The 25,471-nt window shown below is 41.5% G+C and overlaps 1 protein-coding gene across 1 annotated transcript in view; it reads left to right on the forward strand.

The window, feature by feature from the left end:
• Window positions 1-535: 535 nt before the first annotated feature.
• Window positions 536-25,471, forward strand: part of FREM3 (FRAS1 related extracellular matrix 3) — an 86,611-nt gene continuing 61,675 nt past the window's right edge. The window contains exons 1-2 of the mRNA XM_040473095.1: window positions 536-6,438; window positions 8,505-8,594. Of these exons, the coding sequence (XP_040329029.1) occupies window positions 1,257-6,438; window positions 8,505-8,594 (5,272 nt within the window). The 5' untranslated portion in view covers window positions 536-1,256. The remainder of the gene's footprint in view (window positions 6,439-8,504; window positions 8,595-25,471) is intronic.

Here is a 25,471-nt window from a genome sequence, read left to right on the forward strand (position 1 = left end):
GACATCAACAAGTCTCACATTTACATTAATTGCATAAGAAAGCGCATTGCCATTTTATTTACAGGAAAAGATCAGTCTTCCCTGTGCTAAAAGGACACCTCTAATATTTTTTTAAAAACAAGGATGGGAAGCTAAGTAACTAACACTACACCCACGGAAGGCAGGCATCCTTAACTAAAAGCCAGGAAGAAAGAGCCTGATGGCATTCCAAGTGTTAAATAGATTAATTCACAGAAATCGATCCAAGGGCCTGGGGTATTCTGCTACTGTTTCTCTTGACATTCTCGCCTCTGGCTACTATATATTTTTCTACAAAGAAAGTACTTTGGAAACAGCATGTCTAATAAACTCAGAGGGAGTCACTGTTGATCAGATTCAGAAACCACATTCTAAAAAAAACGAAGGCAGCCAACCTGCGCCCCCCGTTGTGGTATGTGAGACCCACTGACTAGAAACCAATTTTAAAAGCTATTCGAGTTCGTCTGCCTGGATGCGCATCTTGTTCCTCAAGAAGTGAGCAGAAGAAAAATGCCAGGGTTATTTTGGAAGCACCGAATTACAAGATCTGGAATAAGCAGCTTCATCAGACAGGCAGCTAGAAAATCCTGTTTGCAAAATAGCTCCCACTAGCTTCTTTTATGTCCGAAGTGAGACTCAATTTCGGCTAGAAAATGCACGCCTGTCAGCGGTAAGGAAGAGGTATGGTGGCGCCCCCCCCCCCCCCCATCAGAAACACGGTTGCCTGGGTGAACGGACCGCGGGAGCGCTGTGTCTTCCACGCGCAGAACTGGCCCGGTACAGTCGCTGTCACTCTCCCAGTCCTAAAGGACAATCTCTTTGAGGCGTCCGGGGAGAACATCCCGACCAGCTGGTTTGAAGCAGGCAGCCGGGGCTACGCGGTGGCCGACTACCCCTCCGGGCACGAAGGTCAGTAAGGTAGCCAGGTTAAAGGCACAAAGGAGAGGAGGGGCGAACTCCGGCACCCTCGCCTTAGGTGTCGGGGGCGTTGGGACAAATCCAGCGGTCCCGGGAACCAGCCGAGGAGAGACTTGGGACTCAAGAGGCAGAAGGTGGTCAGAGCCCCTTCTCCCCGCGGCTTTTACCTGCCACAGCCAAAACACGGCCACCGGCTCTTGCTGAGTCCGCGCCTCGGCTCCCGACTGGACAGCAGCCACTCCCTCCCCAGCCTGCACCTGCAGCTGAGCAGGCCCTCTTCGGACTGGGCAGTCTCCGGGACATTCCAGCGCCGAGGTCCCATGGCTGGGACTTCTCGGCGCCCCGCTGGGACGCCCCGGCAGCTTGTCGCGGCGCTCGCCTACGTGCTCCTGAGCTGCCCGGTGCTACATGGACAGGTGCCCTCGCCTGGGACTGAAGCCCACCCTGCGCTCTACTGGCCCACCTGGGGCGCACCGGGCCTCAGTAGCCCCGACGGCCCTAGCGTCCTGATCGCCAACCCCGGACTCCGGGTTCCTGTGGGCCGCTCGCTTTGGCTCGACCCGCTCCGGGACCTGGTGATTCGAGTGCAGCCGGGGGACTGGTGCGAGGTGACGGTGCTGGAAGCCCTGCCGCTGAGCCACGGCGCGCTCTCCCCCGGCCGCTTCCCCTGCGCCTTCGGACCCCGCCAGGTCCAGTACACCCACTTCGGCTCCCGAAGCCCCGGGCGCGCTCGGGTGCGGCTGCAGCTGCGCTACGACGCCCCGACTTACACGCTAGCACTGCCCTTCACGCTGGCTGTGGACGTGGTGTTTCCCCAGCCGGAGCTAGTGATGCGCAACAGGCCTTTGGCGGTGGAGAAGCTGCGGGGCTGGAGCCACGCCATCGACAAGAGAGTGCTGGACTTTGCGTCCCTGGCGTCCGCAGGCTCTGCCCCCAGCAGGTGCCGGCTCACCCTTCTTCCTCCCCAGGGCGGCCCACTGCCCAAGTATGGGCGTTTGGTGGACGCCATGGGGGCCCCTCTCCCCAGGGGCAAGGGCGTAGACTGTGAGGCTTTTGTCAGAGCTGGGGTGCGCTACCAGCATACCGCCACCACCCTGTCGCCCAGTCGGGACTATGTGCCCTTTATGGCGGAGCTGCTAGGGCCAGAAGACAGAGGCGCGGGGTCAGCCGAGGTGCTGCTCCGTGAGCATTTCCAGCTGCTGGTGAACATCCGCGACGGAGTAGACAACACCGCACCTCGGCCCAGTTTTGTGGCCCTGATGATGATGGAGGTCAATCAGTTCTTGCTGACAGCCCTGACCCCTGACGCACTGGCTGCGGAAGACACGGAGTCTGACCCTGATGACCTGGTCTTCAACATTCTCAATGCCCCCACAACCACACGAGGGAACGAGGGGTACGTGGTCAGCACTGACGACCCCCTGGGCCTTCCAGTCTCCTTCTTCACCCAGCGGGAGCTTCGGGAACTGAAAATTGCCTATCAGCCCCCTACAAAAAAATTGGATTCAGAGCAGCTCTTCCAGTTGGAGCTGGAGGTGGTGGATGGAGATGGTGCCACCTCAGACCCCTTTGCCTTCATGGTGATAATGAAGCCCGCGAACACTCTGGCCCCAGTGGCTAGATATAACAGGGGACTGCTGCTATTTGAAGGTCAGTCCAAGCCCCTGTCCAGCACCCACAGCCTTCAGATCAGTGATAACGATAACCTGGAAGAAGTGACAGTAACTGCAGTTAGGGGCTTAAGACATGGGCAGCTGATGGTGCTTGGGGCACCCGCTGGGTGCAAGCATTTCACACCGGTGGACCTGGCAGCAGGGCGAGTGGTTTACCAGCATGATGGCAGCAACACCTACAGTGACAACATCATCTTCCGGATGGAGGATGGACACCACCAGGTGGAATTCCTCTTCCCCGTCACCATCATACCTGTCGATGATGAACCACCAAAGGTCAAGGCCAACACCGGGCTCTCTGTTACAGAAGGACATGTGGTCCAGATTTCCCCCTTTGTCCTGAGTGCTACTGATATTGACTCTGAGGACTCAACCATCCACTTTGTGCTGGAGGACCAGCCTCTGGAAGGGAAAAAGGAAGAGGGAGGGCGGGATCTAGCCCCTGGTTCCTCCTCCTCCAGTCAGTACCAGGGGGAGATGCTGCTGCGGCAGACTGAACCACCTCAGTCTCCTGAAGATGAGGACTGGTCTTATGTGGAAAGAGAAGGACTTTATGAGAAGGTGGTGACTGAATGGCTTCAGCAAGACATAATGGGAGGGAAACTCTTCTACCGCTATCTTGGGCCCCATAGCCCTCAACCTGTAGTGGCCCGACTGACTTTCCGTGTACAGGATGACCATGAGCCACCCAATCTATCCAACCAACACTTCTTCACTGTCAGGGTCCAACCAGTGGATCTGAAGAGTCCGGAATTATTTCCAGGAACTACTCTAGAAATGACTGTGCAACAATACCAACTCACTCACTTCCAGAAGAAATTCCTCCAATATACTGATGAGGACTCAGATGACCAGAACCTGTGGTACACCCTGCTGACACCCCCAACTGACACAGATGACAACCACCAAGTCCTGGCTGGAGAAATTGTCCTCACTGATTCGCCAGACATGCCCATCATGCGCTTCACCCAGGCCCAGGTAAATCTGCACCAAGTTGCCTATCAGCCCCCACAGAAGATGCTGGGTGTCGCACGACGGGTTGTGCAGTTCACCTACCGAGTGGAGGATGCTGCAGGCAATAGTGTGCCTGGCACATTCACGTTATTCCTAAAGCCTGTGGACAATCAGCCTCCCAAAGTCACCAACAGAGGCTTTACTGTCTTAGAGGGAGAAAGTTTTATCCTCAGCAGGAATGAACTGGGTGTCATAGATCCTGACACAGATGTTGACCAGATTGTCTTCATATTAGTCTGGGGTCCCCAACATGGACACTTGGACTACTTAAACAAACATATGACCCCAGGAGAGCTTTTCATGCAAGCTGATGTAATTAATGGGAGTGTCTCTTACCAGCACAGCAGAGACCAGACTACCAATGACACCTTCCATCTGGAGGTAAGTGACGGGGTTCACCACATACCCATCACCATCCAGATTTCTGTGCATCCCACTACAGCTGACAAAACTCCCAGGATCTCTATTACAGGTGGTCCATTATTAGATGTTTCCATTGATGTACTAGAGAACAGAGCCGCTGAGATCACCATGGGCATCATACATGGCAAAAAGAAGGGCACAGATGACTTGATGTTGTCTTTCATTTTGGAAGATAGCCCAAAATTGGGTACTATTCTCGTGCATGGTTTACCTGCAGAACGATTCACCCAAGAGGACCTCATCAGTGGGGCAGTAGTCTATGCCCACACTGGGGGTGAAGTTGGTTTCCAGAAACAACATGATGCCTTCAGCCTCACCCTCTCCAAGGGTTCTTATCAGTGGTTGGTGGGGAACAGCATAGTGGAAAGAGTGCAGGTGCAAGTGGTTGTGCTGCCTGTGGACGATGTGGCACCCAAAGTCTCAGTGGCAGAGTCTTATATTGTTGATGAAGGTGGGAAGAGTCCCTTGACCTTACAACATCTCAGTATTGAAGATGTGGACACACCCCAAGATGAAATCCTATGCACAGTGACCAGTCAGCCAGCCTCTGGCTACCTGGAAAACATTGCACCAGCTCCTGGCTCAAAAGAATCACGGGCTGGTAGCCCCATCAGTGCTTTCTCCATCAGTGATATCCAAGTGAGGCATATCAATTATGTACAGAGTATTCACAAGGGGGTAGAGCCACAAAAAGATCAATTCACCTTTTATTGTTCTGATGGCATCAACTTCTCCCCAAATGTTGTCTTCCCCATAATCATTTTACCCACCAATGACGAGCAGCCTGAACTTTTTGCTGGTGAGTTTGTGGTATTAGAGGGGATGAGCCTGGTCATAGACACCCCACTGCTCAATGGAGCAGATGCTGACTTGCCACAGAATGAGCTTCACTTTCAGCTCACAGCCCTCCCTCAGCATGGACGAATCGTACAGCAGCTGGCCACAGGCAGCCAGCCCATCCACAGTTTTACCCTACAGGAGATCCAGGAGGCCTCCACCATTGTGTATGAGCATGATGACTCCGAGACCACAGAGGACAGTTTTGAGGTCTGGCTGAGTGACGGCAAGCACGTTACCCACAGGAAGGTACCCATTGTGGTGATCCTAGTGGATGATGAAACCCCTCAGCTGACCATTAATGATGGGCTGGAAGTAGAGACCAGACACACTAAGGTCATTACAAATTGGGTCCTCAAAGCCACAGATCTTGACTCCGATGAGAAGAGCCTCAGTTTTGTCCTCCGTTCAGGGCCTCATCAAGGGCTTCTACAGCGACTGAGAAAACCCAGAGGGGAGGTGAGGAACAACCTCACCCTTGGGATGAACTTTACCCAGGATGAGATTAACAGAGGCCTCATCTGTTACACTCACACAGGCCAAGAAGGAGTTCTTGACATTGTCAAATTTGATGTGACTGATGGGATTAACCCTTTGATAGACTGCTCCTTCTACATCACTGTTGGCAGTTTAGACAGAGTCTCACCTGAGGTGGTTAGCAAAGGGATTACCCTGACAGAAGGTGGCAGAGTGACCCTTACCACCAATCTGCTTAGCACCAGTGACATCAACAGCCCTAATGAACAGCTTCACTTCAGAGTCACACGGGCTCCTAGCCTCGGGCACTTGGAGAGCTCTGACCACTCTGGGAAGCCCATTGCCTCTTTCACTCAGCTACAGTTGGCTAGCAACAAAATATGCTATGTCCACACTTCAAATGATGAGATAAAGATGGACAGCTTTGAGTTTCAAGTGACTGATGGACACAACCCTGTGTTCCGAACCTTCAGGATCTACATCATAGATGTGGATGATAAGAAACCTATCTTGACCATCCACAAACTAATGCTGCAAGAAGGGGAAAGCAAACAGATCACTCCCTTTGAGTTAACAGCGGAAGATAAGGATACTCCAGATGATCTTCTCCTCTTTACTATCACCCAGCTCCCCATCCATGGCAGGATTTTGTATAATGGCCACCATCCTGTGACCACCTTCACCAAGCGAGACCTGAATGACAACCTGATTAGCTACTGGCATGATGGCAGTGAGGCGACTGAAGACTGTTTCTCTTTGACTGTGACAGATGGCACTCATGCTGACTTCTATGTCTTCCCAGACACTGTCCTAGAGACACACAAACCTCAGGTAATGCGGATCCACATAAGTTCCCTAGATAACAGACTCCCCCAGATTGCCATTAACAGAGGTGCATCAGCCTTGAAGCGCCTTCACACTGGACACATGAGCTTCTTGATTACCAGCAGGTCTCTGAGGACAGAGGATCAGAACAGTGTCCATGGGCTCCTGAAGTATAAAGTGACCAGAGGACCAGAGCATGGCTTCATTATCAACACTGGCGTTGGGAACAAGAGTACGCGAGTGTTTACACAAGGTTAGTAAACAATGTCCCCGATGCCTCTGTCCCTGTCCTTGAGCAGATTAGATCTCCCAGTTCTGTTTAAAATTGTCCCAAGCTCTGCATTTGCAGAAAAATTCTGATTCTGATGAAATACAATGGAATGCGAGATTATTCAGATAACAAAAAAAGGCAAGTAGTCTTTCTTCAGCTATTTCCTCAGGATGCCCATTTAACAGGAACCCTTGGACAGCTAGTAAGGCTTTTAGTTATGCCTTAAAATTACAGAATGCAGGTGGACAGCTTCTGAAAAATATCATCATAAGATATGATTACATTAATTTTGAAAATATCCATTGAATTTCAAATTTTAAGTAAAGAAGCATACCTAGGAATTGTTTTCATAGTTCACTAGTAAGTTTACTTTTCTGAAGATGATATTTTATATTTAGATTTTAGAGACAAATATTACACTGCACATTTTATTGTGTTCAAATAATTTTCAAGTAATTTCTGCATCTAAAAAAAAAAAGCATAGAATTAAATTTTCCTAAATGCAGAAGGATATGTTTGAAGGATTTTTTCTTTCTAAATATATTTGTTGTTACTACTAATGGTGAACTTGAGGCAGGTTCCTCTGTTTTCCCAGGCAATGTGACACCTGGTCTCTTTGGTAGCCCTTTACATTGTCTTAACACTTTATCGTGCAGCTCTGTGTGCATGAGATGTGAAGAGATTAAAGGAATTTTCTACATACAATACATTTAAACCTAAATGCGGTCTTAGAGTAAAACTTATGAAGGCTGTTTAAAAAATAATTTAATTATCAGAGTACCTGGGTGGCTCAGCCAAGCATCTGATTCTTGATACGGGCTCAGGTTGTGATCTCACAGTCGTGGGATTGAGCCCTGTGTTGGGCTCATGCTGAGGGTGAAGCCTGCCTGGGATTTTCCCTCTCTGTCCCTTAACTGCTCATTTTCTCCCTCTCTCTCTCTCTCTTTCTCTCCCTCTCCCTCTGTCCTTTCCTTCCTCTCAAATAAATAAAACTTTAAAATGAAAATAAAAAATAGTTTAGTTACATTTTCAGAATTGTCTCTAAAGCCAATGAAATCATATGTGGTTTTACAAGAGAGAGAAGAGAGAGAGAGAATCCCAAGCAGGCTCCGCACTACCAGCACGGAGCCTGATTAGGGGGCTCGAACTCAGGAACTGTGAGATCATGACCTGAGCCAAAACCAAGAGTCAGTTGCTTAACCGAGGGAGCCACCCAGGCACCCCATAAGAATTATCTTTATAAATAAATACCCCCAAAATGCAAATTGTCTTTAAAATACTAATAATTACCAATACAAAAACACGATAATAGACCCAAGGGACAAATTCTTAAAAATCCAAGAGAATAGGTAATAATAAAAAGTCATGATTTGATTCTCATTTTCTTTTTCCTTAGAATGCAGCCATTGTTCTTGTTTAAATTCATTTTGACAAATAGTTAATCAATAACTGCCATCAGGCCAAGCTCCATGCTTTTGCAGAAGACCTAAAACCACATGGACTCACCTCTCCATAGAGGGCCCAGTTGTTGTGAAACATGCACATCTAGAATGTCCTTTTTGGGGGGTATTATCCTAAAGTTCATACACATAGCCCAGTAACAAAATTTTAAACTAAGTTCTATTTTTGCTGGTATAACATTAAGAACAATTTAGATTCATGTTCACTTAATCGTTTTTTAAAAAGTTAGATTTGTGTTCGTTTCATCATTTTAAAATTTCTTTATTGTAGTATTTTCATGCCTTAAAATATTGACTTTTTTTTTTAAGTTTACTTATTCATTTTTGAGAGAGAGAGACAGACAGAGAGAAAGCAAGCAGGGGAGGAACAGAGTGAGAAAGAGAGAATCCCAGGCAGACGGTGCTCTGCCAGTGCAGAGCCCGTCACGGGGCTGGCTCTCATAAACCATGAAGTCATGACCTGAGCCCGAAATCAAGAGTCGTTCACTTAACCAACTGAGCCACTCAGGCGCCCCAAAATGTTGACGTTCTTAACATCCTCATTTTCTGTTGTGCCATTATGATGAGTGAAACTTGCTTTTTCATCAGCTGACATTGATGAGAGCAGGATCTGCTATGTGTTGAATGAAGGCAGCAAAGCAACAAAGGACCTCTTCTACTTCTCTGTTGAAGACAATGGTAAGTCAGTATTGAAACCTTAAAAGGGAGTCTTGGTTATTTAAAAGCAATATGAAATTGAAAAAAACTAAATCATTTGCATAGTAATCACAATCAGTATATGTCATAATACAAACAAATGAATTCTTTTTGCTTTATTTGTGATCCCATGTCAAATGGTCCTTGACAAATGTTTTTTGGAAGGCAAAGCAATGAGGAATTTCAATAACGAGATATGAAGTATTTTACCTGACCTAGATTACGTGTGACATCCCTTAAGCAGGTAAATCTTTTCTTCAGGAGGTTCTGAGAATCTGACTGGTGGCTTCTATCATTCTGGAACACATTAGAAAATCCACCCTTAGATTTTGTTAGGATTTTCAGCTCCAGAACTGAATCTTAGTGGTTCCTTCTCAGAATTGTAATCTTCCTGGATGCAGTGAAAAATATATTGACTGGCATAGAGGAAAACTTGCTTAAAAAATCGCCTGTGTGCTGCACCTATATTGGTTTACTCTGTCTTCAAAGTAGCGCAATGGGAAGCAACTAGCTAACAACAGGCACTCTCTTTACACAGCTAGGAATATGCTGACTATGTTGTCAGTGAAAAATTATTTTGCAGTATAACACGATAATTGCAAAAATTATGTCCGTGTGCTGCTTGCCACTCAATAACTTCTCTCAGTATAAATCATTACTCATTCCCAGTAAGTAACATGCATTTTCTTCCTCAGTCTTGTGTAACCATTCAAGACTGTTTGGAAAGCAGACCTACATGAAGGCCATATGGTATACGGAGCTTGAATCCCAACTGACCCCATGTGACCTTGAAGAAGTTACCTTGTCCTCTCTGTGGTTCATTTCACTCATCTGTAAAATGGCAGTCTTCATACAACTTCCAGAGGGCTGCCAAGAGGATTAAGTGAGATAATATATGTAAGCCTTTGGCACAGAGTAGATGCTCATTAATAATGAATTACCTTCTCCACTTCTAATGAGACTAACTATAGTGGAAACCACTAGCCCCTCCTCTCAATCTTCTCACTTAAAGTTTAAATGTTTATTTAATTTGGAGGGAGAGAGAGACAGAGTGTGTGTGTGAACAAATGGGGGGAGGCCAGAGAGGAGAAGGACAGAGGATCCAAAGCAGGCTCTGCCCTGACAGCAGGAAGCCCGATAGGGGGCTGAAACTCACAAACTGTGAGATCATAACCTGAGCAGAAGACAGATGCTCAATCAACTGAGCCACCGAGGAACCCTTCACATGAAGTTTAAAAACAGAGCTTTCCTTCATTCCCCAGGTTCCCAAGGATGAAAGTCCCTAAAAAGATGAAGATGAATTTAAGTCTTCTAAACTGATTCACTAATGTAAAGTGCATTTGAGACCCAAATGATTTATAGTGACTATTCTTCTGATTTTGAGTGGGATGATATTCTAAAAAGATATATATCTGACTTGGACACTATGCTTTCTGGGCAACATCAGAAACAGAGTCAGTCGGTGTTGATAAATGTGAATTTTATATTGCGACCATTTTGAATATGTACTTTCTATGGGCCAGACAATGCCTATATACATTACGACTTTGGGTTTTTACTATAAAATAAGAGGTAAATGTTACGATGCCCATTTGAAAATGAAGGCACCAAGGTTGACTAACTGGACTCATGCCATACAGGTAATAAGAAGGTGAACTAGAATCAAACTCAGGTGTTGCAGGTTTCAAAGCCAAGGTTCTTAACCACTATTGCTATACCACCTCTGTTCAGGAAGATAAAATCATGAACAGAAGTCAGAGAATAAGGCAAAGATAGCACTTCTTCACCTAACAAAGGAGCCTCTAGCAAATTAAAGTGATAAGAATAATCAAGACTCTAAAACATTTGCAGATACATTTACTCATAGTTGGATCTTAAAACACATATGTATGTCCATATGCTGATTAAATATTTATGCATTTATTTGGGGCACCTGGGTGGTTCAGTCAAATAAGTGTCCAACTCCTGATTTCAGTGCAGGTCACGATCTCACGGTTCATGAGATTGAGCCCCGCATAGGGCTCTGTGTGCTGAGAACGACACAGAGCCTGCTTGAGATTCTTTCTCTCTTCTCTCTTTCTGCCCCTCCTCCTCCCCTACTCCTTACCTCTTTTGCACATGCTTTCTCTCTCTCCCTCCCTCTCAAAATAAATAAGTGACCTTTTAAAAAAATTTATGCATTTATTTGTTCCCTGGATTTTTTTTTTATTGTGTTCTGAGTGCCATACACAGAGCTGAGATCCTTGTTGCCATTTTTAGAATTCTTGGAATCGTTTACAACCGCTAAAGGACGCACTTAAACATTTTTGTACCAGGTATTTTTAAATTGTATAAATTTATTTCTCTACAATAGCCAGCTTCATCTTTTCTTTTAAAATATCCCAATTTTTAAAATATTTCCCAAATAGAATGGGACAGCATATAGCTTGACAGTGTATAGCACTTCCAGTTATTTAAGCTTTTGGAATTGGACACACTTCTAGGGATACATTTTCTTACCAATGGGCTGAAATAGAATTTGTTGTTGGTGGTGGTGGTGGTGGTGGTACCGACTTTGGAGGCATTAAAAGAAGACTGTGCCCTACCTCTAGGACTGTGCATTAGGCACATCCTCAGGTGAGCTCAGGGTCTTAAAGGTGAAAGCATTGTCAGTATGACTCTAGAGCTGCAATTTATTAAAACCCCAAAGCTTGACAGCAGGAAGGCTTCCAGTTCATAGGCTCTGAAACCAGGCTCCCTGCACTCAAACCCCAGTCCCACCGTTTAGTGGTTGTGTATCTTTGAGGAACTGTGCTTTCATTTGCTCATCTGTGAATTGGAGACAATCATAATGTGTATCTCATAGGATTATTATGAGGATTTTATTGGTTTCCTATTGCTGCTATAGTGAATTACCACAAATTTAGTGGCTTAGAACAACACAGACTTGCAAGTCTGTCTGTCAGAAGTCCAAAATGGTTCTTACTGTGCTAAAATCAAGGTTTAGACAAGATTGCCTTTCTTTATGAACACCCTAGGGGAGAACCCATGTCCTTGCCTTTCCAGCTTTAGAAAATGTCCCATTCCATATTAAAAGCCATAAGTGTCCAAGTCTTTCTCATGTTGCTTTACTAAGGCACCAACTCTCCTCCCTCCCTCTTTCACTACAAGAACCCTCGTGACTACATTGGGCTTACCTGGATAATCCAGGATACTCTCCCCATCGCAGAATCTTTAATTACATCTGCAGAGTCCCTCTTGCCCTGTAATAAAACATACGTATGGGTTCTGGGAATTAAGAAGCGGACGTCTTTACAGGGTCATCATTGTAAGTACTACAAGTACTAAAGAAACAACCCACACAAGGCATTGAAGAGTGCCTGGCACAAAGCAAGCACACAGTAGATGTTATTACCTTTAGAACTTTTAGCCGAGATACCAAACTTTTATTTCCCATCTTTTAGATAAAAAGAAGTTTAACAATTTATTCCTGAAACTCTATAACTAAATCAGTTGATTATTTAAAAAGGTCAACTTTAAACTATTATGGTGAGTTATCTTATTGGGGTATTGCCTGGAACTCTTGGTTTCTCATCCTTTTCTCTGCCCACTCATAAACTGATTCCATATTTGTTAGAAGTCCGCTAAGGAGACAAAGGAAGAAGAGGTCGTAACTCAAATCCACTGTACAGGTTTTGCCCATGCTTGCTCAGCCTCTGCACAGAGGAATAGCTTGCCTATCCACATCCTGTTTCCTGTATCAATTGTGCCTTTTTCTTTTTGTTCTGCTGTAGTTAAATCCAGTCGCGCATGCCACAAACGTAATAGGATACGTTTCTTCTTTCCTCTCAAATAGTTATGAGCATACCTATACTTGTATACAGAGCTGAACTGGGAATTCACATGGAAATTTTTGTCGATGTACCTGGTTTGTGTGTTGCATCAGTTGCTGCCTCATCAATTTTCAGTAACCAAGACTAAGGCCATTGCTGTTTAAGATCTCAGTCTTTTTTATAACATTGGTGGTAAACTTCATTATGTTCAAGGTTCTCATGAAAGTCACTGGTGAAATAGAGAATACATTTTAGATTTATAAAGCTCTGAACTGTACCAGTTAAGCATACTGTCAAGTGCATTTGTATTCCTTCTTAAGTCATTATACTTCTAGATTTGTCTTGAAATTTTGCATATCTCTACTATATGTAACACTGAACAGATCTGTTCCCCTTACCATATAATAATATTAACTTAATATATATGGCACTTAACATTTCTCCAAAGTGTTTTACAGATGTTATTTCAATTGATCCTTACTATAACCTGTAAGATATAAGTTATCATCTCAAATTTTACAATGAAGAATGGATTTGAAGAATTAAAATGATGCAACCAAAGGAACCATCAGAAACATCAAGTCCATTCTTTCTAATAAGACACACTGAATGATTATATGGGTTTAGTTTGGCGATGTACTGTAGATATGTCCTTAAGACCACAAACAAATTGCTTTATTTTCTCTTAAATTATTCAGCATCTAAAACCAGTTTGACTAACACTATGCATTTTGATATTTACATTTGACCTAATACTTGCCTCATGGTCCGTATGAATACCAGTTTTCTGTTTAGGTGAACTGTCTTCTTCAAGTTATGAAAATAAAGTAGTGAACAATGATTTTTTTAGGACCAGTGATAGAACTAACCATAAGTCCAGGGAGTCTGCCCCTGTTTTTAAGGTAATATCATGCTTGTTTATTTAGAACTTTAAACTCCCTAGAACACATCTGTGAATTCAAGAGCAAGACAGAAAATGTCTCTGAGTAGTCCAATCAAAATCCATGGCCCAGTATTTTCACACTTGACTCGAAGAAGCCCTTTCCTGGAGTCTAATTACTCTTATTTCCCAAACAATTCTAATTTCATTTTTTTTTAATTTTTTTTTCAACGTTTATTTATTTTTGGGACAGAGAGAGACAGAGCATGAACGGGGGAGGGGCAGAGAGAGAGGGAGACACAGAATCGGAAACAGGCTCCAGGCTCTGAGCAATCAGCCCAGAGCCCAACGCGGGGCTCGAACTCCCGGACCGCGAGATCGTGACCTGGCTGAAGTCGGACACTCAACCGACTGCGCCACCCAGGCGCCCCTCTAATTTCATTTTAAATAAAAACAGTAATAAGAAGAGAGCGGGGGGGTAAAAAGCAAAGAGTTACAGAATGCAGAAGGGATAGATAAAAATGAGCAGCTACAGAATCCAAATTCAGGAGAAACCAAGAGACAATATAGAGAAGAGACAACACGTTCCATGTATTTCTATGACTATAATATGGCAGAGGCATAACTGCAGTAAAACTATAAAATATTTTGCCAGCCTTCAGGATGATGTCATAATAAACCTGTATTTAATATGGAAAGAGGTTCATAATGTACTCTTAAATAAAGAAAATCAAGTAGAAAACAGTATGTAAAGTTGTAAAGGATGATTACAAGGATGATTACATTTTCACGTATACATCCATATGTATATGCAGAACAAAAAGTCTAAAGTATATGTAGCAAGATGTTAAAAATGGTTTGTAATGGCTGTGATGGATTTGAAGTTGTTTTTATTTCTTTTGACTTTTCTTTACATTTTCTTGTGTAAATGCCTTACAGTGGCCACTATTATCAGGGAAAAAAAAAAAGCAATTTCCATTTAAGAAAAAAGAACACTTGAATACATCACAACCAACTTCGTTCAATAATATTGATTTAAATGGCTAACCGTGTTACTCTGGCTTATAAATAATTCAAAAATGTCTCCCTTAATAATGTAATGGATTCAAAAATCCAAACAAAGGAGAATCAGGGTGGATTCTTTTCAGGCGGGAAGGAATCAACAGTTTACACTTGTCACTGACTCTTTCCTTCATGAATCCTACCTGCTTATATCTTTTATTCCTTCCTACCGTGACCAGAAATGAACTGTTAGCTCTTGGACAAGCTATAATAAGCAAGGCAGGTCCAAAGGCTATAGAGCAGACGGCTAGAGGGACAGGAAAGGCTCACCACCAATGTCCCATGTTTAGTACCAATCTGTGGAAGAATTAGTTCAGAGCCACAAAGTGTAGGAAGTAGCTAGAGGGTTGGACGTGGTGATACTGTGCTAAGCAAAACTTTGTCATCCCCTTTCCTTTGTGAAATATGCTAGGTAACCTTCCCTTTGTGTCACTTGTGATTTGATTTGATTTTTTCACTTTTATACCGAAGCCATTGATTCTTTATAGAAAGAGAGAAGAGGTACTTCTGTTTAGGTCACCTTACATGCTGTCTAGACAGTCAACTCAGCCATATTTCCTTTCAGTTTGGAGGCCACACCTGTAGTTTAACTGTCCTGCAGCGATATTTTGCTACAAATTAATTCTTTTAGAAATGGCAACATCTTTCCACAACCCTCAGTATGGAGTCATTTTTAGGAAGAGCATTCAGTGAATGGGAGAATGGTAAGGAACAATATTGAAAACTAGCTTAAAGGCACCCTATTCAAGCCTTGTTTTTAGCATTGCTAATTATACTTCCTGCTGAAAGCTTTAAGTCTTCAATTCTGCATAAAAATACCTGACTGTATGGGTATTTTTAACATAGTCTAAAATGTTTAAATGGCCAATAATTCCTCCACCAGATAACTTGCTGTAAACATTTTTTTAAAAAATAAATGCACGTAAATGGTTAAAGAATAATAAACTGTACCTTGATACCTGATCCCTTTTCCCAAAGGAGGAATTGTTCTTTCTGTTTTCTTACAAAAAGAAAATTAATCACATAGCAGAAAATATATGTATATCCTTTTTAATTTACACAAAGGAGATTATTTATTTTTTATGCTTGGCTCTGAGCCTTGCCTTCCTGTGTTTAATGTATGTCTATATTATATCCAGACATATATTGAACTAGTAAAAACAGATCAACCTTATCTGCTTTATTCATTTTAGACAGCTATGTAATGTTTTACTTTTGACTGTATTGTAGCCTAATTAACTGGTTATGTAACCCAAAGTATTTTTTGCTCTCTCATTTTCAGTGCTACTATGAACTTACTCTTGACCTACATTTGTGAATGCATACGTTTTCTTGCCAAATGAAAGATGCTGATTTAACCCGGATATTTGCACGTCTAAAACATGTCTAAAACATTCTAGCTTTTCCCTAAATTCATAGTTGCTTCAGACATGCAAAACTTTTCCTCACAACAGTACCAAGACAGACATGTAGTTCAGACAGAAAATGTGAAAGCAGTTTATTCCAAAATTAACTATTAATCCTTAGAAGTTAAAAAGTGTCAGCAGGGGCGCCTGGGTGACTCAGTCAGTTGAACGTCCCACTTCAGGTCAGGTCATGATCTCTCGGTCTGTGAGTTTGAGCCCTGCGTCGGGCTCTGTGCTGACAGTTCAGAGCCTGGAGCCTGCTTCGGATTCTGTGTCTCTCTCTCTCTCTCTCTCTCTCTCTCTCTGCCCCTTCCCCGCTCATGCTCTGTCTCTCTCTCTCTGTCAAAAATAAATAAACATTAAAAAAATAATTTTTTTTAATTGTGAGCAAAGAAAAAAAAAAGGAAAGCCTTTGCTTCTGGGAAGTGCTCCCAGAAATCCCTGAAGTTTTATACCCAGTCAGTTATGGCTTCCTTGGCTCTGCTAGGGCTGACTTTGGAGGAGTATCTAGTTTTGGTATTTTTAAGGTCTGTCATGGCTGAACTTGCAAAGATTGAGTCTCCAATTTAGAATGAAGTCTGAAGTCTGCAGGTGCAGTGAACTGCCCAGGATGGACCGCTCTTCTGAGTAGAGGTCAAAACAAGTTTTGCTAATCTCTAGCTCACTGGTCAGTGGGGTCACGAGGACCACTATGCAGTGACAACGAGAGAGACAGGGCAACCTCATCCATTTACATGTCACACGCAGAGTGGAGTCTAAGTCACAGCATTTTATAAAATATTGTGTGCCAGTGTCGGGTGCTGGGCTACTACACCTTATTCACAGTGTGGGAATACTTTTAAACCTCATAATTCTAGATAATTCCCACATCCTATTTTGTGTGACACCAACTAGCCCATGCTTGATAAACATAGCAACTTTTTAAAATATACTTAATAACAACAAATAGAATTCTTTACTTGGTTTCCACATAGAAAATTAAGTGGGGATTTGAGATAAAAGTTCTTCAGATGTTGAGGTGAAAGGGAGATGATTTCCAGATGATTTTCTCAGTTCTCCATTTTATTCTGCTAGTGCTAATGTTTTCAGCCATATTGTTTTAAACTAAAAATAATATGTGTACAAACAAAATATATTCAAATAGTCCAAAAGAGTTAGCACACACACATACCTCTTGCTGTAATTATGTCTTCCATTAATTTTGAAGTCCTAGAGGTCTGGGAGATAGCAGGTAACTTAAATTTTATTTACTTATTGTCTGCTTTTTAATCTTTATGTAAAAAGGGAGTTGTTTAGGATTGTAGTTTGGGCTGTGTGTACCAGGTAAAGAAGAGGAGATAATCTGGCTGATTAAATTGATGTGTTCAATCGAATCATATAATCCTGATCATAATCTGTGTTAGAATTGAAATGACTTCCTGACAATACCTAGCATATAATAGGTGCTCCAATCATATTGGTTGAGCAAAAGTATAAATACAAACTCATGAAAAAGCTACCAAATCTCAAATACATTTTATGATTTGTAGAGACTGTATGCTTAGTCATAGTTGTGATTTAAAAAATAATATCGATCATAATTATGGATAATTTGGAAAGAGATTTTTGAAATTAAAAAATAAATGTATTTTAGAGTTTATGATCGACAGCAAATAATCTCAAAGAAAAATTGCTTTGGTCACTTTATCTTTGAGCATGAAAGCATTTTGTTCATCATTTTCTCCCCATAAAATAAAACACAGGCTTATTTTTTTTTTTTTACCATAATCTACTTTTTTAAACCATGCAATTCCATGTATAAAAGTTGAAAGCCAGGCTGAGCATGCAGTAACCTAGGAAAACTCTGGTATGAGAAAATAATCACTCTTCACAAGGATGATTAATGAAAGGAGAAAACATTTTTGAAAGCTAAGAAATCTTATGAATGATGCTCTTTTAGCATTCTCTACTAGTAAGTCAATACCTACTATATTCAGGGAGTGTCTCCTTTAGATCACATTATTGTGCATCGCTTGCTTTTCATTTTCCAGTTGCTAAATATCCTCATTACCACATACATCAATTTAAGAAACATTTTATTGCTTGAAAAGAGAGTTTATTGCTTAAAAAAAGGCAAAGCTGTTTTTGTCTTGTGTTTTATATAAACAGGCTCTTAAATAATCACTTCAGGGCTGAATTTAAAATAAAACTTGACAGGGGTGCCTGGGTGGCTCAGTTGGTTAAGTGTCCAGCTCTTGATTTCAGCTCTGGTCTTGATCTCCAGGGTCATGAGTTCAAGCCCTACATTAGGCTCTGTGCTGACAGCAAGGAGCCTCCTTGGGCTTCTCTCTCCCTCTCTCTCCCCGCCCCTGTCCCACTCATGTGCATGAGCGCGCTCTCTCTCTCTCTCTCTCTCTCTCTCTCTGTCTCTCTTTCTGTCTCAAAATGAATAAATAAACATTAAAAAGTAAAATAAAATAAAACTTGACAACTTCAGCATTAAATTCCATGGACATAACACATGTGCCTAGTAAATAGATAATTATAAATAAACAAATACACATATGTGTATATACACATATGTATATTAGTTTATGAGGTATATATGGACACATAGAGCTCTCTAAACTGAGAAGAACATTTTGACTTACTTGGAATGGCTAGTTAACATGTATCCATCTTCTTGATAATGAAGTAAAGTAGTTTGGTTTCAAATTCAGGTTCAACATTTATTGAACGTCTATCTTGTCCCGGGTATTGTGCTCGACATTTAAATTCCTTACCTCTCATTTAATCTCCACAGTATCATCATGAGATAGGTATTATCCCCCCATTTTATAGGAAAACTAACTCTTGGTGACATTGGGTAAAATGACTATTAGTATTAATGTTATTAGCACTTGAACATGTGGAAGGATAAGACAATCACAAAATCCTAGTTCTTATAAAATTAAGTCAGTATTAATATTATCCTTAAATGTATCAATCTGCTCTTTGTTCAGAAATTACATGTTGCTCTGGAATGCAGAAGACATTTAATTTAAAGTAGAAATTGTAGGCAAATACTCGGAAGCATATGCATAAAGGCAAGTCCTTCAGAGAGAGGAAGACGAGAAGCACAAATGAGCAAATGATGCCATTGCCACTTGCCACTTTTACAAATCAGAAGTCACTGATTCAACTTAGGGCAGATGACTCATCTGCAGTTTTGAATGACTGGAGTCAAGGAAGACAATATTTTTAATAGAAAAATTATCTACAGATTGCATTCTGACTGAGCTTCAAATAAGTTGGGCTGCTGGGCATTTTGTTCATCGTTCGCTATCAGGCCACAGACACACTGGCTTGGCTCCATGTACGATAATGATTCAGACTTTTCTAAAGTAATTTGCAAAAAGTGGGAATGAATATGCATATATCCATCTGTGCCCTTTCAGCCTAAATATATGAGAAGCTGTCAGAGAAACAAAACCTATGTAAGAGGCGCAGAATGAATATCAAACCCTGACCTCACTAGCAGGAGACCATGTAGTTAAGTATGCTAAACATCCCTCGTGTTAACCTGGTCAGGTTTCCAGAGGCTGTGTCCTAGCGGTAGCACAAAGCCAGGAAGCCAGTAGCAATGTGACGTCAGCCTCTTGAAATCTCAAGCTAACGTTAGGGTATGGGGTTAACTGATAAAATGATCAAGGATCACAGTGTTTTGTTCATTAGGTGTGTTATTAGAAATAGAGCCTGGGGGCACCTGGGTGGCTCAGTCGATTGGGCTTCCCACTTCGGCTCAGGTCATGATCTTGCGGTTTGTGGGTTCGAGCCCTGCGTTGGGCTCTGTGCCGACAACTCAGAGCCTGGAGCCTGCTTCAGATTCTGTGTCTCCCTCTCTCTCTGCCCCTCCCCTGCTTATGCTCTCTCTCTCTCTCTCAAAGGTAAATAAATAAACATAAAAAAAAAAAAAGAAATAGAGTGTGGAAGTAGAATGTTTGGCTTTTGCTACTCTTTTGTGACACGAGTTTAAGAAAGTGAACGTGGGAATGTACCCTTCTGCAGATATAAGCAGAGGGAGCCTTGGAGCTTCCAAATCATCGTTAAGTGACGCCTTCAGTATTCCGCTTTTTGGCTTTTACTTTCTTCTTCTTTCTACCTCTCCTTTCACCTTCTGTCCTCACTTTCCTTCTCGTTAGCTTTTAATTGCTTCTGCACAACTTAGAGAATTAGTTCTGGAGGCTCGTCATATTCCTCTTCTTCTCTGGTTCTTGGTTTTTTTCCAGCCCTGCAATATACTTCACCTATGACTTTATTCACATTTCTTAATCCTACTTATGCATTCTTTTCCATTCTCTAAGATAGTGTTCAGAAAACAGAACATACTTTGGTGTATGTATTAAAAAGTGTTTGACAAAGTGTTTGACAAAAATAAAATACCATTATTAAAGCAATCCCTCCATCTTATAATAAGCAACTTTCTTAATACCTGACCTTAGTTACATCGAACAAACGTGCTGAGGAAGGTATGCAAGTTGTTATTTTGGAAGTAAAAATTCTCTGAAACAGAATGAGGTGTGATGATGTTCATGCAAAAAGAGCGAAGAACATTAGAAACATCCACTAGAAAATAAAATCCTGCTGAAGGGAGAGAAATGGAATCCCTTTGAGCTCAGCCATGTAAAAGGTTTCCTTCACATGAAGAGCTTCAAGAAGCTAGACGTCCCATCTTTAATCATCAAGGCGGGCACTAAGCCATGCTCAGGACAGGCCCTTTGGTAAAGTTGGCTGTGTTACAGCTGGAAGCATCTTCGCTCTGGAGAGCCAACTGAGTTTCTCAGCTGAAATGATTATGATAGCCTGAAAATGGCTGTGGTCTCTGCTTCCTGTGATGAAAGAAAAATGGAATATGCATCAATTGGCACAGCATTGGGAGAAAAGAAAATGGGTTTCTTGAGACAATGACTTTCTGGTCTTTTTAAGCAACTGCATAGAGCTGCTGGAGTTAAATGATTATTTGGGGGAAGACCTGTAATGGATTTCCCATTTCCTTTTTTAAAAAGGCAGTTTGATCTTACATGCTCTGTTAAATTAATAAATGCTGCCTAGCTTCAGAGTCTCAGTGGCCAAAATTGTGTGCGTAGATGAATTAAAGACATTAAAGGCAAATCCACTTTTTCTCCTGCGTAGTTTATTTTCAGTAAAATAAATCTGTAGATCTTAACCCAAGAGATCTGTAGATACAATTCAGACGGTCAAGGAACTTGAATGAAAAAAAGTAAAAAGAATATCTTTATAATTACTAACCTCCACCTAAAATACAGCTTTCCCCCCAATTATACAGGTAGGTAACAAATGATAATACCACCAGCAAAACTTATGGCTTGGTGACCAACCAATAGGAATAACAGATATTTTAATATCAAATTATGGGAATTGTAGAGATGTCAAAGTATCCTTTATATTCATCACTACTTTGAAATTTTGGTAATAATTACTATTGGAAAATTTTTTAATAGTCTTAAGAGATAATTCACGTACCATAATAATTCATATTCATCCATTTAAAGTGTACAGTTCAGTGGGTTTGGATATACTACATTATTAATTTTTTTTAAATTGTAGTCATATATGTAGCATAAAATTTGCTGTTTTAGCCAGTTTACACATATAATTCAGTGGCACTAATTGCATTCACAGTGTCATACAACCATCACCACTATTTTCAAAATTTTTTATATACCCCAAACAGAAATGCTCCAAGCATTACACAGTAATTCCCCAACCCCCTCCCCCAGCCCTTGTAATTTCTAATCCACTTTCTGTCTCTATAAATTAGTCTTTCTGTATATTTCACATAAGTGGAATCATACAATATTTGTCCTTTTGTGTCTAGCTTATTTCACTGAACATGATGTCTTAAAGGTTCATTCATGTATCAGTATCAGATGTACCAGTACTTCATTTAAAAAAAAAAAAATGTTTATCTGAGAGAGAGAGAGAGGTGGGGAGGGGCAAAAAGAGAGAGAGAAACAGAGGATCTGAAGTGGGCTCTGTGCTGATAGCAGACAGCCCGATGCAGGGCTTGAACTCACAAACTGTGAGATCGTGACCTGAACTGAAATCAAGAGTCAGATGCCTAATGAACTGAGCCATCCAAGCGTCCCTCAGTACTTCATTTTTATCGCTGAATAATATTCCATTGTGTGCATATACTACATTTTGCTTATCCATTCACCTGTTGACAGATACTTGGGTCATATCCACCTTTTGGCTGTTGTGAATAATGCCATAATGGACACTAGCATAGGAGGGTCTGTTCTAGTCCCTGCTTTTCATTCCTTTGGGTATATATATCTAAGAATGGAATTGATAGGTCTCATGGGCTAATTCTATGCTTAGCTTTTTTGGTAACCACCCAACTGTTTTCCATAGCAGCTTCAGAACAAATGTTTACTATTCTGATAACTGTGTTTTAATATAATTGAGTTTTACATAATTATAACCATTTTCTTGTGTACATTCAGAAACATTGTCTGAGGAACGGTCCCCAGGCTGTCAAAGGGCTTCCATGACACACACAAAATGTCAGGAACCTCTGCACACTGGCTTCTCTTTTGTTAAGCAAACTGATTTAAATCTGTGAAATCCTGGCAAGTGTTTGATGTCTAGAACTGAAATTGTCCATCATTATAAAAATAGTGATTTTGCATTACCTTGGAAATTCAGTTCAGCTGAGCTAGACTAAGGACTGAACTTTAAAAATGCTTTCAGAATCAAATTTTCTTGGTTGATAACATAATAGGCATCTTTACTAACAAACATGTTAAGAAAACATAATATGCACTTCAATGGGTAAGTACAAGTTCCAGCTTTCAGTATTCTAGAGCATAAGGGCTGGTTGGATGAGTATACTTTGAAAAGCCAGATCATTCCTGAAATGTGGCTGATTTATCAATCAGTTACAGTGGAGTTCCGAAAAGAGAGAATAAAAAATATGAATGCTTCAACAATTTGCATCCCTCCCATAGAACTATAGTCGATTTAAAACATCACGAAATGCATTCATTCACAGTCTTGTGCAACCATCATCGCTATATATTTTCAAAACTCTTGTCACTTCAAACAGAAGCCACATAACCATTAAACAGTATCTGTTATCATTAATGTGTCATTTATGTAGAGGTTCACTTAAACTCTGTGTTTTTCAATGAGAAATATATTGTAGCCACTTACTCAGTCCAAGTGTTTAAGATTTGGAATATGATTGTCATCAACTATGAAAAGAAACACATAGGAAGAACTTGCCTCAAATTTCAGAAATGGCATAGTTCTGTTCTGACGTAAGTATCTCTTATTTAATTAGCAAATATTTTTTGGGTACCTGCTATATGCCAGGCTCATGATATATAACAGGAAAAAAGGCATAGTCCCAGCTGTGAAGCAACTTACAGTCTCATGGGGGATAAGTTAAAAGTCAGGGTAAATGCTATATTGAGAGTCAGTTTAGATTGTTATGAGAGCAAATGTGAAAGGCATCTTATCCAGAACTGAAACGAGGCTTCCCAAGATGTAGCCAGGTGAGGGAAAAAAGGAAAAGAAGAGTGGAAAGGCAAAACAGAAGAAAGAGCAGAGGAAATTTGGGGGCTGCCGTGAGCTCACTCTAACTGCATGGGTCAGAGAACAGAGGTTGTGGCAGGAGCTGAAGCAGTGAGCAGGCTCCAGACCAGGAAAGATGTTCTCAATGTGTCAGTGGACTTTATCCTGAAAGTGAAGAAGAAACAGTAAAGTTCAGACAGAGCGGTGACGTGATTACCGGGTGCTATGTGCACATAACTTTGCATTATAGAGACTAGATCACAGGCAGAGGCAAAAGTAGAAAGGGGGAGATTGCAGTAAGATAAGTGAGAAATAATGTTGGTATAAGCTTAAGTGGTAGCAATGAGTGTGGAGAGAAGTGGATAGATTTTTTTTTTAATTTGTAGGAGCTAGAATTGACAGTTCTTGAATTTGAGGGAGCAGAGAGAGGAACTCAAGAGTGATGCCTAGTGTCTTCTTTCTAACATTATTATTGTCTCCCTAATATACTGTGTTCTCCCAAAGTTTTAAATGCAAGTGAGCAGCCATTCGCCAGTCACTGATGGTCTGTGTCCTACTGGAACAACAAAAGAGAACAGAAAAATATAACCAGCTCGAAAAATACAAGCCTGATATTGCCTTTTGTACAAGGCATAGAGACTCGAAGAGGCATTGGTAACTGAGACTCATGCTAAGACTGATGTTTTGATCAAACCTCTTGATTGGGCAAGAGGATAATCAAAAAGGGGGACTGTTGAAATAAATTCCTAGGCCCAAGATGGAACTGTTTCTGCCTAGGGTGTCACATCAGGGAACTAAACTTAGATAACTTTCATGTCCCTGTAAAAGCTCCACTTGACCAGAACTGCAGTATACCCAGTCATCCAATCTCCAAATGCCAAGCCAACTCTGGGCCTTCTCACCCCAATCAAGGGTGACTGGGTGACCCCAGCCAATCAGATGTTCTCTATTTGTTTCTTCCTTGGTCTTTATTCTTTATCCTATAAAATCTTCTTGCCTTCCACCCATTTTGCAGTTCTCCAAAAGGAAACTGTTCATTTCATGAAGTGTTAAATGAAATTTGTTTATGTCACCTAAAACAAAACAAAGTGACGCCCAGGTTTTTAACGTGGGAACCTGGGGAACACGTTGGCAAGGAATAAGGAGTTCTGCTTGGAAAATGTTGAGTGTCAAGTTCTCATTCCAGAGCCAGTACTTACCAGCCCTATGGCTTTGGGCAAATCTTAGGACTTTTTGAACCTCTGTCTAAAATAGAGATGCTGATTTCTGTCTGGTTCACAGGATGTGATGAGGCTCTAATAACTTATGCTTGTGAAAGCCCTTTAGAAACTATATAACTGAAGAGTACTGTGATTGAGATGTGAGTACTTCAGTAACTGACTAAAACCTTATTCAGTGTCATCATTGCTATCCTGAATTACAATTTAGAGATAGGCTTAGTGGGAAAATATAAGCCAGGGAATCAGGAGACCTGAATGTCTGCTAGCTCCACAATGGAGGACTGGTCCTCCTCTGAAACATCAAGTTGTCGAACTCATCATCTCCAAGGGCCCTTATGGCCCTAAAATTATAAGAATGTTGTTAACTGTTGTCTTGAAATCTATTGGATATCCAGCATGATCTTAGTAGGTCTAAGGGGATTATTCTTGTGGACAGCAGTTCAAGAATTTTCAGTCACCATTAGCCTACTTTATGGAGGAAAGAAGGCTCAGGCTTTCTGAGAAAGTATTATTACACAAATAAGTACATATGTGGTTAATATGTTACTTGATCAATGTGAATGTGTTGCAGAAACAGTATAATTGAATATGACTAAGGGATGGTAAAATGTTATTCATTTGGTGCAATGAAGAGTCAAGAAGGGTATGAAGTAATTCTAGTATCTCCTATTGGATTTCGTTTTATGGATTGAATATATGAAGTTTGATTTCCCCTTGTGCCTTTAATTGCAAACAGCAGAAAATCTGTAAAGACCTAAACAATTCCCTGCTAGATTATTTTATGCTCTGCATTGCTGAACATAAGCAACCACTCCTGGGGCTTCCCCTGCCCCTTAGTTTTGTTTTGTTTTGTTGCAAAATCTATTTATTTACATGAAATTTATGTACATAAAAATACATGAAATGTAAATATAATATT

The sequence above is a fragment of the Herpailurus yagouaroundi genome, unplaced genomic scaffold (genome assembly GCF_014898765.1).
Source record: "Herpailurus yagouaroundi ecotype Mexico unplaced genomic scaffold, PumYag 28, whole genome shotgun sequence".
In the NCBI taxonomy this organism is placed as follows: domain Eukaryota; kingdom Metazoa; phylum Chordata; class Mammalia; order Carnivora; family Felidae; genus Herpailurus; species Herpailurus yagouaroundi.